Source organism: Rhinoraja longicauda, chromosome 1, assembly GCF_053455715.1.
Source record: "Rhinoraja longicauda isolate Sanriku21f chromosome 1, sRhiLon1.1, whole genome shotgun sequence".
NCBI lineage: Eukaryota > Metazoa > Chordata > Chondrichthyes > Rajiformes > Arhynchobatidae > Rhinoraja > Rhinoraja longicauda.
Genome location: NC_135953.1, coordinates 43,164,144 through 43,183,083, shown reverse-complemented (window position 1 = coordinate 43,183,083; position 18,940 = coordinate 43,164,144). Strand labels below are relative to the sequence as shown.

The following is an 18,940-nucleotide window of genomic DNA, read 5'->3' as shown; positions in this document are numbered from 1 at the left end:
GAATTCAGAAGGCTGTGGAGGACATGTCAATGGATATTTTTAAGGTGGAGATTGATAGTACGTGTGTCAGGGGAAAGGCAGAAGATTGGAGTTGAGAGGGAAATAAATCAGCCATGTTTGAATGGCGGAGGAGTAAACCTGATGGGTCGAATGGTCTAATTTTGCTCCTATAACTTATGAACATTAAGTTTTTTAATTTAACATTGATTCCAGAAGGCTACAACGAAAGATCGAGTAATTTCTTTACATTGATATACCTGGCTGCTTAATAACAGTGCAGGAAGCCACAGGCAGATATAGCTCAGAGTGGGAGTAGGACGGAGAATTAAAATGGTCGAAACTGGATGCTCAGGATTGTCCTGCTGACTCCCAGCAGGTCAGGCTGTCAGCAGTCCTGCATTTCATACAGTCTCTGGGTGTGACCCTGAGCTTCCTATTGCCTGTCACTTTAAATGTCCCTCTCATTTCCTCTCTTACCCCTCTCTCTGTATCCGCCTGCTTTGTTAAAATGAGGCCCAATGCCTCATCTGTCTGGGCACATTGCAGTCATCTAGATTTAATATTGACTTCTACAATTTCAGGGAACTGACTTTCTCGGTCTCCATTGGAAGAAGGGCCCAGACAATTCATTTCCTAACGTGCCTTCTTCGTCAATATACGATAGCTCTGTTTCTCTCTCCGCTAACACAGCCTAACTTCATGGGCCTGTCTTGCGACCTTGCATTTCACATCTCTTACATTCCTTTGTCTATGTTCTCATTCACTCTCTGCCCTCATTTCATTGCTTTTATGAACAAGGAACAATGCTCTCTCTCACTAGCCTCTCCTCAGTAAACTGTTGACTCGGGTGATCTCAACTTATCCCCAGAGCAATCCTGATGTCACCTTACCAGGGATATTCCTACCCACCCTTCCTGCAACTTTATATTTGTTTTCCCACTTTACCAGTTCTGACGAAGGGGACTCCACCTGACATGTTCACTGTTTCTCTTTCCATGGATGCTGCGTGACATGTTGAGTGTTTGCCGTATATTTGAAACACTCCAAGTAAACAGGAGACCCAGGAAACTTCTGATTCGGTAATCTGGCGCAAGAAAACAAACTGCTTGAGGATCACAATGGGTCTTAGACAATAGACAATAGGTGCAGGAGTAGGCCATTCGGCCCTTCGAGCCAGCACCGCCATTCAATGTGATCATGGCTGATCATTCTCAATCAGTACCCCGTCCTGCTTTCTCCCCATACCCCCTTGATTTATCTGCGGTGATAAAGGGACGACAGTGTTTCGGGTCAAATCTATACTGAGAGTATAAAAATGAGAGCCAGCATAAAGAGGTAAGGAAGATGGGGGTGAGGCAGGGCCTGGCAAGCAATAGATGAACCAGGTAAGGAGGGAGATGAAGAGCAGATGGAGTAAGTGGTACAGTCCAATTCTCAGCTACCTCATTGCCGACATTGGACTTTATCTCTGGAACTGTTCTGTTACAATGCTGAGCATGATGTTCTGTATTCTATATCTTTCTCACCACTCTACCTATTGTACTTGAGTTTGTCATGATTATATTTATGTATAGTATTATTTGATTTGATTTAATAGCATGCAAAACAAAGCTATACACTGTACCTTGGTACAAGTGACAATAATAAACCTAAACCTAGAACTTGGCTGAAAAGTTGAAGAGCGGTAGAAACCATCTCACCTTTAGATACAAGGAAATGCAGATGCTGGTTTACAGAAAAAGACTTCGAAACATAGAAAAATAGGTGCAGGAGCAGGCCATTCGGCCCTTCAAGTCAGCACCCGCCGTTCAATAAGATTATCCAAAATCAGTACCCGCTCTTGATTTCTCCCCATATCCCTTGATTTTGTTAGCCCGAAGAGCTATATCTAACTCTCCCTTGAAAACATCCAGTGATTTGGCCTCCACTGCCTTCTGTGGCAGAGAATTCCACAGATTCACAACTCAATTCACAATGTACCCTTCTTCAGACATCACAACCCAAAAAATCGACAGCCATCCATTTTCTTCTGAGATGCTACCTGACCCAGAGTTGCTCCAGCACTTTGTGTATAAGAAAATAACTGCAGATGCTGGTACAAATCGAAGGTATTTATTCACAAAGTGCTGCAGTAACTCAGCAGGTCGGGCAGCATCTCGGGAGAGAAGGAATGGGTGACGTTTCGGGTCGAGACCCTTCTTCAGACTGATGTGTCTTTGTGTCTTTTTTTGCTCACCTTTTCATACTGGCTACTCTCCTCTACACTCTCAGACCTGATTCAGTATCACAACTTGAAACATTGACCATTCCTTTGCCTCTACAGGAGCTTCCTTATCTGCTGAGTTCCTCCAGACGTTTGTTTGTTATCCCAAGTAAATTGTTCAGAGATGCTGAATATTATAGTTACTCATTTCAATGATTTATTTATGAAAAAGACAAGATCTAACATGTAAATAATGAATGATAATTTGTTGGAATAAAAATCCTGCCTTAAATACATGAATCTAAATTTGAAAGAGGAAAGAGTCTAGAATAGTTACATTGAACAGAAATATATATTTTTTTAAAGTAAGATGGTGGGGTCAAGGAAAGAGCGTTCACGTCGCGGCCCTGTTTCGCCAATCTTTCCACCTCTATGCATGAGAAACACAAGAAGCACAAGACGTCATTGTATGCGGGTGCCGAGAAGTGTGTTCAGCTCTGACTGAATAATTTCTAAGATTGTGATGTGGACTCGATAAGAAGAAGTAAGATGGAAAGAGAGTAAGATGGAAAGAGGACAAATTGGTGTTACTCTGAAAGCAGATTAATGTGCAAACTAAGTGATAGCTTCCACTAGTGAATCGGCTAATAAAGGTTTCACTGATGACTTGCAGATGGATTTTAATTCCTTTCAAAAGAATCTGAAACGAAGCCGCATCCAACAATGATTTATGCTACCCGAATTAAAGACTTTAACGGCCCTGTATACTCCCTTCGGGTTGATGTACTCTGCTTGTAACTTTTGTAATCATCTCATTATCTCATCAATTCAAATTGATCTCATGAACATTCCTGTTGTAAACATTGCTGAAAGCTAATACACGGGAAGTTGGAGACAGCACATAGGAATAGTATGTTGAAGCTATTAAAATGATTTGCTGTGACTTTATATCCACAAAATCCCGTATGGTGGGATGCTGGGAGGAGCCTAAGTGCTTCATTGCAGAGTCACACTAAGGTCACTCACTTCATCTTGTAGCAGGAGCCTGCAAGCAACAAAGAGCAAAACTAATTTGCCCTGAGAAAATGAGTGAAAATAATGCTTTGGAAATAAAATGAGCCGGTCGACAAAGTGGTGCAGACTCCAACAGCCTTGGATCAATCTTTGCTTAAAATCCCAGTATCAACAGTTCTTTTATGCCTATTCATGGTGGTATAGAGATGATTTCACTAATTCCACAGCGAACAAAACCCTATATATACCTATTCTGGCCTACATATAATTCTAATCACATTCCGACACAATACACTCTTAGTGTACGGTCTAAAATTGTTCAATGAGCCATTCAGTTGTATCTTATAGGGCTACTTAAGATGGGAAATAGATCTTCCCCAACACAAAACATGGGAATATCTTCACTTGAAGGACAGCAATTGTTGAAGGCGGCTGTTCACCGCCATCTTTTCAAGGCTCATTGAGGATCAATGATAAATTTAAAAAACAATACATGGTATGTGAGCAATAGAATCAAAGTCAGAGAGTCATACAGCAAAGAAACAGGCCCTTTGGCCCAACTTGCAGTGCCAACCAAGATTCCCCATCTAAGCAAGTCCCATTTACACTAATTTGACCAATATTCCCTCTCAACGTTTCCTATCCATGCTCCTGTCCAAAGTTTAAAAAATGTTGTTATTGTACCTTCCTCAACCTCTACTTATGGCAGCTTATTCCATATCACTAGCACCTTCTGTGTAAAACAAAAGTTGTCCTTCAAGTTGTTATTAAATCTAGTTATTAACCATCTAGCTTTGGCACAATCACCCTATCTATTCACCTCATACTTTTATACATCTCCATAAAATCATCCCTCAGTCTCATCTGATCCAAGGAATAAAGTCCCAGCCAGCTCAATCTCTCTATCTAGTCCTAGCCTCACAAACCTTTCCCTATAGCTCATATCATGGAAACATCCTCCTTAACCTTCTCTGCACTCTTTCCAGCTTAATGGCATATGTCAGGCCACAAGAGGTGGACATAAGAGGTAGAATTGTAGGAAGGAACTGCATATGGTGGTTTACATCGAAGATAGACACAAAATGCTGGAGACCTTCGACCCGAAACGTCACCCATTCCTTCTCTCCTGAGATGCTGCGTGACCTGCTGAGTTACTCCAGCATTTTGTGAATAAATAGCTTAAGTTGGTTGTTCATGATGCGGGCGAGGACCTTGCCTGCAGTTGCTAACAGGGAAATTCCACGATAGTTTCCACAGTCAGATCGATCGCCTTATTGTCTATCTACTCATTGGCAAAAGCAGGACCTGGGAGACTTTCCCAGACTGCTGCTGTTGTCTGCCTGCGCGGTAGGTGGCGCTGTGACGGGTGTTTGGGCTGGGTATCTGCGGGCGGTCGTTGCCGCGGTAGGCGCTGTCGGACACCCGGCTGCCCCGTGCAGATCCCGGCGGTTTAAGCTGCCCACCCGTCCCCGGCCTCAGCTGCAGGTGGCGCTGCGGCGGGAGGCTGTTGGGCGGCCGGGAAGCAGCGGCGCTGTCGGAAGAGGGCGCTGTCGGAGGAGGGCGGCGGGGACGGGGGTTGTCAGGGATGGGGAGCGCCCGCCGAGCAACCGGCTGGGTGCTGGGTGACCTTGGCGACGGTTTGCGGGAAGGTCCGAATCGCGTCATTTGATTAGAGCTGTCGCCTCGCTGCTTTGCGGAGGGACCCTGAGGGGGCAGAGAGAGAGAGAGAGAGAGAGAGCGCTTGTGGGGGCGGCCACAGCTATGCCCAGGCTGGCGACGGTGCTGTCCCTCTGCTGGACCTGCCTGCTCTTCAGCGCCGGCCTCGGCCTCTTCCTCAGCGGCTTCCTACTGGTGCGGCTGGAGCTCCGCACCCCCAGCGGCTGCCAGGACTCCCCGTTCGCCGACGGGACGCCCGCGGCTCGGGATTTTAATTCGTGCTGGATGCCGAGGCGCTTTTCCAGAGCTGTCGTGGTCGTCATCGACGCCCTGAGGTTTGATTTTGCCAAGTATGATCCTGGAAACAAGAATCCCAAACCGTACGAGAATAAACTAGAGGTGATCCATCAAAACGTCGTTTCTAAACCTCAGCATGCCAGACTATTCCGTTTCAGAGCCGATCCGCCCACAACCACCATGCAGAGGCTTAAAGGGCTGACCACTGGTACCTTACCTACCTTCATAGATGTGGGCAGCAACTTTGCATCTACAGCAATTGAGGAAGATAATTTGATTCAACAATTTGTGCAAAACAGTAAGTTAAAAATGAAAGTGGTTTAATGTAGGATCATGAAAAGTTCACAACATTGAGCATTAAACCCACTGTGTGTGTACATGTCAGTTACAAAGAAAATAGACACAAAATGCTGGAGAAACTCAGCAGGTCAGGCAGCATCTCTGGAGAAAAGGAATAGGTGACGTTTTGAGTCGTGACCTATCTTCTGTCTGCAGAAGGGTCTCCACCCGAAACGTCATCTATTCCTTTTCTCCAGAGTAACTGCTGAGTTACTCCCATCTTCAGTGTAAACCAACATCTGCAGTTCCTCCCTACATTCTTCGTCAGTTACAAAGCCCTTCGTGACCTGTCGCTGGGGGAGTTTTGGACCTGTTTCATACTCGTCCTTAGATCCCACAGACTTGCTCCTTTTTTAAAGAACACTCTGCCACATGCATCCTTGTGGGAAACCTTTGCTAAAATCCATGTATCGAACACCTTGGTCTTATCAACCTTTGTTATCTTTAAATTTTAATCTAGTTGCCTCAAGGTTGCTTAAAGAATTCAAGCTGATTGTTCATGGTTACATTCACAAAATGCTGGAGTAACTCAGCAGGTCAGGCAGCATCTCAGGAGAGAAGGAATGGGTGACGTTTCGGGTCGAGACCCTTCTTCAGACTGATGTCAGGGGGGCGGGACAAAGGAAGGATATAGGTGGAGACAGGAAGATAGAGGGAGATCTGGGAAAGGGGGAGGGGATGAGAGGGACAGAGGAACTATCTAAAGTTGGAGAAGTCGATGTTCATACCACTGGGCTGCAAGCTGCCCAGGCGAAATATGAGGTGCTGTTCCTCCAATTTCCGGTGGGACTCACTATGGCACTGGAGGAGGCCCATGACAGAAAGTCAGACTGGGAATGGGAGGGGGAGTTGACGTGCTCGGCCACCGGGAGACCAGTTTGACCAACGCGTACCGAGCGCAGGTGTTGCAATATGCCTTTCTAAAAGGATGATTTCTGTTTCATAATTTCTGGAGAGGATTTGAAAATGATCGACACAAATTGCTGGAGAAGCTCAGTGGGTCAGGCAGCATCTCTGAAAGTATGAGGTGGGGGGGGGGGGGGCGAAGAGCTGGAGGTGAGAAAAGACCGGGACCAATCAGGGCCAGCCACAAAGGACCTTGGGCTGGGTGGTGCCCTGGTGGGCCCATTGTTGGTTAGGGTAGGTGTGAACTCGAGGGATACAATTTGAAAAGCTGAGGAATTGGTTAAACGATTAAGTGGGGAGAGTGTATGTAGGTTACTTAAAATTAGAGAGTTCCATGTTCACATTGCTGGTTTGTAAGCTACCCAAGTGAAATATGAGGTGCTGTTTCTCCAATTTGCTAGTGGCTTCTAAGGTGGAATATGTCAGTGATTCCAGGGGAGAAGGAGGTGAAGGCAGTGGGAGGGGGGGGGGGGGGGGTGGTGGGGGGGGGGGGGGGGGGGGTTGGGGGAGGCCGAGTGGACAAAGAGATGGCCAACAGAAAGAGGTTGCAGTTGGTGGGAGGGGAGGGAGCCCCACGGTGACAGAGCATGTCCCTTCAGTGGCAGTGGCCTGAGCATTGTCAGGTCTGTCCATTGTCAGGTCTGTCCATTGTCAGGTCTGTCCATAGTAAGATTTCAGATGACATCAAGATTACTTGAGTTGAAAGCTGTCAAAGTACACGGTTGAATATGGATCAGCTACAGAAATGGGTGGAGAAATGGTACATGGGTTTTAATATGAGCTAGTGCAAGGCTTTACTGTCTGAGAGATCAAATTTAAGGAGAGAGTATACTATTAATAGCAGATCCGTAAACAGCCTTGATATGCTGAGGGGTCAAGGGGTCCAAGACCATAATTCCCTGAAAGTGAAAACACAAATAGGTAGAATGGTAAAGAAGGCATATGGTATAGGGCCCTTGCACGGTATGTCATAAGGTCAAAGGGCATGATGCACGTAGTCGCTCAAGCGTTCTGGAGGACAAGCAAGCCTCCGGCATACACTCGTCACACACCCAACACGTACGTCCCGCTGAGTTACTCCAGCATTATGTCTACCTTCGATTTATACCAGCATCTGCACTTCTTTCCTCCACATTTGTCCGTTCCACTGCAAAATCTCCTCAAGGTATGTCTACTTTGAAGAAATTCTTCTCTCTCCGACGAGTTACAAGCTGGCTTTGTATCAGTCCAACGGTGCCACACTGACAACGCTGAACGCTTGAGTAACGAGGAACTGCAGACACTGGCTTCAACCGAAGATGAGACACAAAAAGCTGGAGTAACTCAGCGGGTCAGGCATCTGAAATACTTACTGTACAGCGAGCCTTCAGAGTTCATTAGAGCTCCTCCTTGCTTACATTCCCCCCCAGCCCCCCCACACCTCAGCTCTATGGTGTGCCGTGGGCCACCAGGTGTCAGGTTTACACTGCATTTCTCATCACGATGATTTATCTAGTACTTTATCGGCACCGCAGTTGCCAACGGCGCTGATGGAAACGGCGCTGGTGGAAACGGAGATGCGAGAGAGCAGAGAGCTTAACTTCCACGTAAAAACAAATGACTGTCTCTGCAGTACAAGACGTGGAACATTTTGGCTCCTGTTCAAAATACCTCGGGTTTACACTCTCTCTGGGCTTCCAATGCCCTTTCAGAGCTGTTTACAGCAACTCTGGGCTGAGACGCCAGAAGGAGCCCAGCCAAAACATGCTACGACTCCGGATGGATGCCTCACTTAATGTCCACAACACATCAACGCCACAATTACATGGCGTGTCCTGGAGCAAGACGGCCGGGTCCAGAGTCAGTCTGACCTCTTCCCTCTTGTGTTTTGCCATCTTTGAATTTGCAGGGAATTGGAAGCTTAGAACATGTTGTCCTCCACAATGTGTAGGGAGGAACTGCAGATGCTGGTGTAAAGTGAAGATAGACACAAAATGCTGGAGTAACTCAGCGGGACAGGCAGCATCTCTAAAGAGAAGGAATGGGTGACGCCTTGGGTCGAGTAGGATTTGGACCCCAAACGTCACCCATTCCCTCTCTCCAGAGATGCCGCCTGTCCCGCCGACTTACTCCAGCATTTTTTATCTTAACGTGTCCTCCACAGCGGCACCTCAAGGGGAAGCGGCTTCCAAACTGCGATGTCAACAATTGTTTTGTAATGAGTGGGGAACCGATCTGCCATCCGTGGCCAGAGAGGCTCACTTCATGCACTTCATTTCATTGGTCACAGGCACAAGTCAAGGCACATTTATGACACACAGGGAAACAATAGTTAAGCAGCCTGACGTGATTAAGCACTGTAATTATGTGCTGCCATTCATAAAGATTTTTGGTTGGGACTGAGGTGTTGCAAGTTTGGTGGTGATTTTGGCTTCAGAGTCTCTGGCAGAATTCTGGTACCGAAGACGGTCCCGCTGTACTGGCAGCCATAGTAAGTGCTTGCCTCCAGTAAACTGCTTGTCCTCCAGAAGGCCTTGCGTGGCAACATTACGGGTCAGGGGTCATGACCTTGCCTGCCTTCATTGAGGACATTGAGTTTTAGACTCAGGAAGTCACAAAACTCTGGTTTGGCTACATTTGCAGTACTGATAGCCCCATTGTAGCAAGTCTGTGGAGGCTTTGAAGAAGGTGCAGAAGAGGTTAGAGGGTATTAGTTATAAGGAGAGGTTGGCCACAATTGGATTGTTTTCTCTGGAGCATTCTCTTGGGTGTGGGGAGACCTGACAGATGTTTCTAAAATTATGGAAGGTAGAGATAAGATGGTATGGTACTTTATTTGTCATATATACCGAGGCACAATGAAATTCATTTTTGTTTACAGTTCAGTACGTATCACTACACATAAGCACTTAGATGCGTCTTAGATAAGCAACGCAGATACAGTGCAAGTGTATAGCAGTTGTACACTGAGACAGTATAAAGAGTCACCGGTTTGGCGGCATTTTCAAGTCCCTGTTGTTGTAAATGCAGGGATCCTGACCTGACCACGAAGGCCAGTTGTCCTGACTGCACTGTGGGGTTGGCTTGGGCAAGTGTAGCGGTGGTGCCCTCCTCCGTCATTCTAGGCCGCGTCTAGTCTACGTGCTTGGCCTCTTGGATCGGTGCCCAGTCCAGCCCAGCCCCAGGCTGCTGCAAGGCTTCCGGTGGCCATCTCCACCGTCGAGGCACTGCACTGCCGCTCGCAGCTGGTCTGTTTACCGGCCCTCCTTCCGACCCCTTCCACTCTGGGCGGGCGAGCAGGGTCTCCAGGTGGGTCCATCCGCGGCAGGCGAGGCCGTGGACTCAAATGGACGAGCCGGGCCTACGGGCAGGTCCTCCGTCCGCGGCGGGCAAGTCCCCGTCTACAGCAGGAGAACTAGACCTTCCGGGCATGTCCTCGGTATTCGGGCCGCTGCTCCCCGGAGACAGTCAGAACCTTTCTCCCAGGGTGGAAATGTCAAAAACTAGAATGCACGGCCCTAAGATGAGAGGGATAAAGTTTAGAATAGAAATGCACGGCAAGTTTTTTAAACTGAGGTTATGTACCTGGAATGCGCTGCCAGGGATGGTGCTGGAAGCAGATATGATAGTGCCATTTAAATGTATTTTGATGGGCTCATAAATATGCAGGAAATCGAGGAATATGTATCACGCGCAGCCAGAATGGATTAAATTTAGCATCATGTTCCGCACAATCATTGTGGGCCGAAGGACCTATTCCTGAGCTGAATTGTCCTGTCTTCTACATTAGCTTTGTTTTTTTTGTTATTGGATGCTGCTGACCTGCTGAGTGTTGCCATCATTATCTGTTTTTGCTTTATATTTTCAGCATCTGTAGTTTCTTATTTTTTAAGTACAGCAAGAAAATGTGCATTTAAGTTAATTAAATTAAACTATTTCTACGTGTACTTTGCTTCCTATAGAGAAAAAAGTGGTATTCATGGGAGATGACACGTGGGAAGCACTGTTTCCAAATAAGTTTGCCCAATCATTCCCCTTTTCTTCTTTTAACGTGAGAGACCTTCATACAGTGGATGATGGTATCCTTCAACATATCTTCACAACAGGTAAGAAATTACTAATTATCTCAAAAATCTATACTTTATTAAGTCCAAACAGAAAAGGCATAGAATCCGCTTTGCGTTATTTTTACCGGGACTTGTATTTTAACCTTTAAATGTAAAATAAAACAATACTGCTTTCTGTTGAATCATGATTCCTCAGAGAATGTTATTGCACATTTTGTTGTCAGTTTAATTTTGCACAGATGATACGAAGATTTGACTTATTGGCTGACAACTGAATAGTTGTTTAACATCAATCAATTCCGAAGCAAATTTTGAAGTCAATCCTTCCTAATGTTTCAGCAAAGAGATGTTAGGTCAAAGTGCTAACATCTGGATTATCAATGGCCTGGAACATTGCTTTTGCCCGAATGGCACAGCTTGGCGTTCGAGGATGAGTTAACTCTTCTCAAATATAAATTAATGGAGCTAATAAATATACATTGATTGATCATATATTTCGGCTGTCAGTTTTATGTTAATTAGAATGAAAAAGATTGCATTTATGATACTTAGGTTCTTAATCATCAGTGAGGCATTTTTGTTGTCCAACAAAGTGGTCAGTTTATGGATTACCATGGCAGCAATTTGATATTGATGCTATTCTTTGTGATATTCACTTAATGATAAATATTGGCTGGATCACTGGGTATAAATTTACCACTCTTTGAAATTGTCAATCTTTTATGTCTACCTGAGAGAACAGTTTAAAATCATTCTTCTTTATTGGATTAGGATATCAATCATGTGCTTGAGTTTCGAGTGAGACTTGACCCCAACGCCATAAATTTGAGGTCGCATAACATTAAATATGCCTTGACTGATGAATAGAATGAAGTATATCTATTTTTTGTGTCGTGTTATACATATTTTGTGGAATAATTATAGATCTTCTTGTGTATGATGTGCGCAGCCTAAAGTTGTAGGTTGGGGGTGGGAGATTGCAACCTTCACGTGGTCCACCCTGTTTTGACTAATGCAATCAACCCGACGTGCACAATCTATTAGATGTAGTGTTTTCGTGTCACTATTGACAATAATTAAAGATGAAAAACCTTTTAATTTTTCCGTGACATGTTCTTCTCTTATGATTCTGTGTGAAAGCCAGTGAGCCATTGGAAGTCTTGCAAAGTTCCCTTTATGAACATATAAGAGAAATACATTGAGTAAAATTTTTGTTAAATTGTATGCGATTTTGAGACATATTTTGGTATTCTGCATTGGGAATTCCAAGCATCCAGTATGGATGGGAAATGTATTTAAAATCACTGGCATGGTGTGGGTAACACAAGCGAGACAGTAATTAATGTGTTGCTAGAGAGACAGGCAACCATAAATTGCAGGTTGCAAGTCAGTCACATCTGCTGATACATTTCCCCAAAGGGGATGAAAACCAGTTGGGCTTTTTTTGTTGTCACTGCTCGCAAATCCCTGGAATTAAATACTTCCGTTCTCCCTCTTTCTGGTGGCATTTGAACTTTCCATATTTAGATACCAGATCAATTATTGCAGTAGATGCTCACACAAGCCCTGGATTGGGTAGGGGTGGAGCACCTAAACGTAACTCTGAGTGAAGAACCATGTAAATTTGTTGCCTGTAATTTATTAATGTGATGATAGATTATTCTGAGGGATTATCCGGGATCTTTAATGTTCCTTTGAATTTTGTAGTGGTTTTCCTCAATTTTGAACTTCATTTTGGCATTATGGTAACAATATTATTCCTTTGCAGGTCTCGTTAATAAAAAGTGAAAAAATTGTTGGGAATCTCCCTACAGGTCAGGGAGCCTTTAGAAATGAGAAAGACTTAACACTTCAGGTTGAGGACTTCAATCTAAAATGTCAACTTTGTTTATGTTGCCTGACATGCTGACTGTTTCCAACATTTTCTGTTTTTATTAAAGAGACTTGCATGGAAATTACCATCTATTAAACACAGAACAGTACTGTACAGGATCAGGCACTTTGGCTTACGAGGACTGTGCTAACACGATGCCAAACTAAATTAATCCCATCTGCCTGCGCATGAGTCATATTCCTCCATACCCTGCATATTCATGTGCCTGTCTAAATGCCTCTCAAATGTCGTAATCACATGTATCCATCACACCCCCTGACAAGGCATTCCAGGCACCTTACCACTCTGTACATTTAAAAAAACTTGCCTCGAACATATCCTTTAACTTTTCCCCCCTCTCTCCATACATCTACGCCATCTAATCATTAAGATTTTCAGCCTTATCTATGCATCTTCCCTCAGCCCAAGAAGCTCCAGTGAAACCAATCTATGTTTGTCAAACCTCTCCTAATATCTAATACAATTGTGGTGTTTACAAACATTTCTGCTAATCAAAATGTACTAAAGCATTTTTATCCATTTTTTGCCTTGTGAACTATAGATTAATTGTTCTTTTGTTTTTGACAGTTCGTAATGTTATGATTTCTACTAAGTACAAGTTTGTTCTCTGCTCACAGTGGAAGCTGGCGAATGGGACGTGCTCATTGCACATTTTCTAGGTGTTGACCACTGTGGGCATAGATATGGGCCTCACCACCCAATGATGGCAGAAAAGCTCAATCAGATGAACCAGATGCTGAGGTATGTTTGAAGTGAGGACTGTAATTAAAGCTGTTTGAAGGCTAATACAGTGGGTTATCTTGAAATGTATATCAGTATCAATGTCAGGTTAGTGCTGTCTTGGCTAATTGCGGTTTCCACTTGTAAACCTAGTACTATTTACCTTGTTTTTAGATTACTTTGCAGAAATGGGCAAATCATTTACTCGATCAATCTAGGCTAAAGCCTGGTGAAACCTTTCACTATATCATAGAGCCATACAATGTGGAAACAGGCCCTTTGGCCCAACTTGCCCACACTGACCAACATGTCCCATCTACACTAATGTAGAAAGGAACTGCAGATGCTGGTTTAAACCGAAGATAGACACAAAAAGCTAGAGTAACTCAGCAGGACAGGCAGCATCTCCGGAGAGAAGGAATGGGTGACATTTCGGGTCGAGACCCTTCTTCAGACTGGTTAAGGATAAGGAAAACGAGAGATATAGACGATGAGCGATGTTGAGATGTTGTGAGATAAAGAACAATGAATGAAAGAAATGCAAAAAAGTAACGATAATAACAGAAACAGGCCATTGTTAGCTGTTAGTTGGGTGAAAACGAGAAAACAGTCTCGTTTTTACCCAACCAACAGCAAACAATGGCCTGTTTCCGTTATCGTTCTTTTTTGCATATTGTTCATTGTTCTTTATCTCTCGACATCTCTACATCTCTCATCATCTATATTTCTCGTTTCTCTTATCCCTAACCAGTCTGAAGAAGGGTCTCGACCCGAAACGTCACCTATTCCTTCTCTCCAGAGATGCTGCCGCTAAGTTACTCCAGCATTTTGTGTCTACTTTGTTGCTGCCTTTAATAAATGGATCTTGGATAAATGTTTTTTTTTACACTATCAATTACCACTTGACTAACTCCCACGTGGTGGGCCCAAAAGCTAACAACCAGGTCAGCATTACAAAAAAACTGCATGCTAGAGGAACTCAGCAGTTTCAAGTTGGAAGACTTCATCAGACTCGGATTCAGAGTCTGAAGAAGGGTCCCCAAAACATCGTCTTCATTCCTTGCTGCCCTGGCCATTTGATTTCCTCCAGCACTCTGTGGTTTGTTCTATATTCCAGCATTTGCAGTTTCTTGTGCCTCCAGTTCAGCGTTAAACTTGAACAGTCTGTTGTCATTAACTGGGTTAATTCATTTAGTTCACTGTGGCTAAGTTTCTTTATTTAATTGATTCTTTTGATCTGTCTTGTTCCTGAAACATATATTTCTGTCTAATAGTTATATCACGGGACCTTGTATCAAAAACTACCATTTGTCATTTAAACTAACTCTTCCAAATAATTGAGATGGTAATTGTACGTAATACTTACTTACTGCCCATTATGCCTCCTGGCCTGTAGGGCAACAACGAAGGTTCTCCACTCCTGTCTGTTCTGGGCTAGTTTCTGGACACTACCCCAGGTCAATTCCATAGTTTTCATTTCCTCCTCTACAGTTCGATGCCATGTGGTTTTGGGTATCCTTCTTTTCCTTTTCCCTTCTGGTGTCCAGTGTAGGGCTATTCTTGGGATGCTGTCCGGTTCTCTTCTCAGTATATGGCCAATCCAGTTCCAGCGCTTTCTCATGATGAAGGTCCTTTCGGCTTTCACCATTGACATTCATCCTAGCGTCCGTCGATAGCCCTGGAAGTCCGTCACACCCAGTGGTGCTGAGTCCTTCAGTTGTTGTTTCTGTCACATATTCGTTTTACGAGGCGGGGTTGTTAGCCCTGTGCTCAACCCCCAACCTGGAGGACCAGTGGATCGCTCTTCGTCTCGTCTCTGCCCTTCGACCTGTCCAGCATGGGAAACCCTAACAGGAGACGAATCTCCCGCTGGCGTAGCTCTAGGGGTCACTCAGACACACAAGCTCCCCGACCACGACAAGGTTGCAATCCAACGGGGAGTTTTTTTGTATGTAATAACCTGCTTGTAATCTGAAGTTCTAAAGTGATGTTTTTGTGATTAAATATCTTTTAATTGTCCACGGAAATTCAGTGGCATCTAGTTGCAAGATTTTTCTAGGAATTGATTGGATTCATTGCTTTTCTTTAAAGCCTTCCCCATGACCTAGGGCGGTTACGGTGGTGCAGCGGTAGAGTTGCAGCCTTACAGCAAATGCAGTGCCAGAGACCCGGGTTTGATCCCCCATTACGGGTGCTATCTGTACGGAGTTTGTACGTTCTCCCCATGACCTGCGTGGGTTTTCTCCAAGATCTTCGGTTTCCTCCCACACTCCAAAGACGTACAGGCTTGCAGGTTAATTGGCTTGGTAAATATAAAAATTGTCCCTAGTGAGTGTAGGATAGTGTTATTGTGCGGGGATCACTGGTCGGCGTGGACCCATTGGGCCGAAGGGCCTGTTTCCGCGCTGTATCTCTAAACAAAAAAAACTAAACTAATTTTCAAATTATTATTACCAAAAAAATAGGCCTTTAGGTCTTCACGACCAAACATTATAACCACTTAAGATAGACACAAAGTGCTAGAGTAACTCAGTGGGTCAGGCAGCATCTCTGGAGAAAAAAGGATGGGTGATGTTTCGGGTTGGAATTTTTCTTCAGACCACTTAATTCTGTCCATGGCATATAAAATGTAAAACTTGTTCCATTGTAGACTAAAATTAATAAGACTTGACAAAACCATGTACGAGTATATACTTTTCTCTAATTGTATCAGTTAATATATCACGCAAGTGTTTTTCTAAGATTAAAATATTTTATACCCTATAGATATTGATTAATTTGAAACTGAATTCTTAGCAGAAAACATAATATCTTAAAATTCTGCATCCTGATCGCTGAACTGAATACATTGCTGGATGTCTATAAAACATGAAGCCAGGATTAGGATCTGTGGTTGAACAGATTTCTTGGATTATAGACATGCAGCAGGGAAACAGGCCACTTGGCCACATCGTCCACGCCAGCACGTGGGAACCCATTCCTGTTTAGTTTAGAGATACAGCGCAGAAACAGGCCCTTCGGCCAACCGAGATTGCACCGCCCAGCGATCCCTGTGCTAGGGAAAATTTACATTTATACATAACCAATTAACCTACAAATCTGTACATCTTTGGAGTGTGGGAGGAAACCAAAGATCTCGGAAAAAATCCACGGGGAAAACGTACAAACTCTGTACAGATAAGCACCCGTAGTCAGGATCGAACCGGATCTCTGGTGCTATAAGGCAGTAGATCTAACACTGCCGTCTTGCAACTTTCATGTCTCAAGTCTCTGGGAAAGTCTGATCTTGGCTTAATGAGATACGCAAATGGTATTTTCCAATTTTGACGTGTGTGATTGCAAATCGATTGCCATGTTTCTTATATTTTGACTGACAAAAGAAACACCAAATTCAACAAAATAATTTTTCTATTCTCAGTGGAATCTTTGCAACTGCAATTTAATAATGGAATTTAAACGTTTATATATTTTTTAAAGTTAACCTATATATGGAGCTGCAATTTGAAATTCTTGTTGACAGGCAAAATACGTAAAAGTAATCATTTGGGCATATATAAAGTATCTATTACATTTGTAAGAAAATGAACTCTGAGGGTGATAATTTTTTTACAATTTATTGAACTGTATTCCACTGTAGCATTTTGTGTTCTTTTCCCAAGTTCCACTAAGTAAAAATGGAAATTTAGGATAACTGAGCTAATTTTAAGCAGTGTTAACTTTTTCTTTTAATTTGGTTTTGGAATGTGGCCTGATCTAGCAAAGTCAGTAATTAATATCCACAACATAATAATGATCAAAATGAAATTCTGTGCTATTGCATACTAAAATATGACAAATTACCTTTATTGCAAGAGGGTTGTGATATAGGATATAGAAAAGCAAGAAGAATTTTTACAATTACCAGTGACTACCAGAGTTCAACAGAGGTTGATGCTGGGGCCGTTACTCTTCACGTTGTATAGTGATGATTTGGATGAGGGGATTGAAGGCTTTATGGTCAAGTTTGACAATGATATGTCAATAGGTGGATGGGCAGGTAGTGTAGAGATAGCAGGGAGTCTGTAGAAGGATTTGGACAGGTTGGAAGAGTGGGCAGAGAAGTAGTAGATGGAATATAGTGTAGCAAAGTGTGGAGTCATGCGCTTTGGTAGTAGGAATAAAGACTACCATTCTAAATGGGGTGAGAATCCAGAAATCGAAGGTGCAAAGGGACTTGGTAGTGCTGGTGTACGATTCCCAAAAACTTGATCTGCAAGAGGAATCGGTAGTAAAGAAAGCAAACTCAATGCTAACATTTATTTCAAAAGGGCTTGTATACAAAAACAGGAATGTTATGCTGAGGCTCTATAAGGCGCTCGTCAGGTCACATTTGGAGTATTGTGAGCAATTTTGGGCACTATATCTGAGGAAGTATGTGCTGGCTCTGGAGAGGGTCCAGAGGAGGTTTACAAGAATGATCCCAGGAATGAGTGGGTTAACATATGATGAGCGTTTGACAGCACTGGGCCTGTATTCGCTGGAGTTTAGAAGAATGAAGGGGGACCTCATTGAAACTTACAGAATAGTGAAAGACTTGGATAGAGTGGATGTGGAGAGGATGTTTCCATTAGTGGGAGAGTCTAGGACTAGAGGTCAGAGCCTCAGAATTAAAGGATGTTACTTTAGGAAGATGAGGAGGAATTTCTTTAGTCAGAGGTTGTGAACCTGTGGATTTTTGCCACAGAAGGCTGTGGAGGCCAAGTCAGTGAATATATTTAAGGCAGAGATAGATAGATTTTTGAGAATGGGGTTAGGAGGGAGAGATAGATCAACCATGATTGAATGGCGGAGTAGACTTGATGGGCCGAATGGCTTAATTCTGCTCCTATCACTTATGACGTTATGACAATTGTAAGGGATATTAATGAAGGAGAAAACACACAATTTAACATAAAACATTTAAAAACACAAAACAAAGATTGCAACACTGCCATAAGATAATAATTAAAGCTGAAATGCCATGATTTTTAATAAATGTCAGTTTGAATTTTAATATTTGAGAGAATAGTCTATACAGCTAAAATTAGATATTTTAAGTGATAATTGTTATAGTTTGGTTTGCCATTTTAAAAACTCCCACAAATCTTAACAAATTGCCATTGGGGCATTATTACAGTGAGTAAAGTTTTTAGTAGTCGAATTTCTTGTTAGATCATTTACCTAAAGATTTTGCTGGAGAACAGGTATAACAGGTATAACAGGTATAACAGAGCTTTATTTGTCGTTCGGTACCGAAGTACCGAACGAAACTACATAGCAGTCATAGAAAAAAAAAACGGAAAAAAAAAAAACCCACAAGACACATAACCCCAACACAAACGTCCATCACAGTGACTCCAAACACCCCCTCACTGTGATGGAGGCAACAAAACTTCCACTCTCTTCCCCACGCCCACGGACAGACAGCTCGTCCCCGACCGACCCGCACAGTCCCCGCACCGGGCGCTGAAACGTCCCGCGGCCGAACCGGGCGATGAAAGGCCCGCGACCAAGCCTTGCGCAGCTAAGTCCCGTGGTCGAGCCGCACCGGGCGATGTCAAGTCCGCAGCCGAGCCGCACCAGCGATGAAAAGCCGAGCTGCACCGGGCGATGTTAAGCCCCGCAGCCGAGCTGCACCGGGCGATGTTAAGCCCCGCAGCCGAGCCGCACCGGGCGATGTTAAGCCCCGCAGCCGAGCTGCACCGGGCACTGTTAAGTCCAGCGGCCAAGCCGCACCGGGATGTAAAGTCCAGCGGCCGAGCCGCACCGGGTGATGTAAAGTCCAGCGGCCGAGCCGCAGCGGGTGATGTTAGGCACCGCAGCCGAGCCGCGCCCCACCCACCCACC

At 44.1% G+C, this 18,940-nt stretch overlaps 1 protein-coding gene across 4 annotated transcripts in view; it reads left to right on the top strand.

Annotated features, from left to right (window-relative positions):
- Window positions 1-4,798: 4,798 nt before the first annotated feature.
- The window catches only part of pigo (phosphatidylinositol glycan anchor biosynthesis, class O), a 35,211-nt gene continuing 21,069 nt past the window's right edge, over window positions 4,799-18,940 (top strand). For all 4 annotated transcript variants that reach the window (XM_078396305.1, XM_078396316.1, XM_078396296.1 and 1 more), the window contains exons 1-3: window positions 4,799-5,468; window positions 10,357-10,500; window positions 12,973-13,096. In XM_078396305.1, coding sequence (XP_078252431.1) covers window positions 4,979-5,468; window positions 10,357-10,500; window positions 12,973-13,096 — 758 coding nt within the window. In that variant the 5' untranslated portion in view covers window positions 4,799-4,978. The remainder of the gene's footprint in view (window positions 5,469-10,356; window positions 10,501-12,972; window positions 13,097-18,940) is intronic.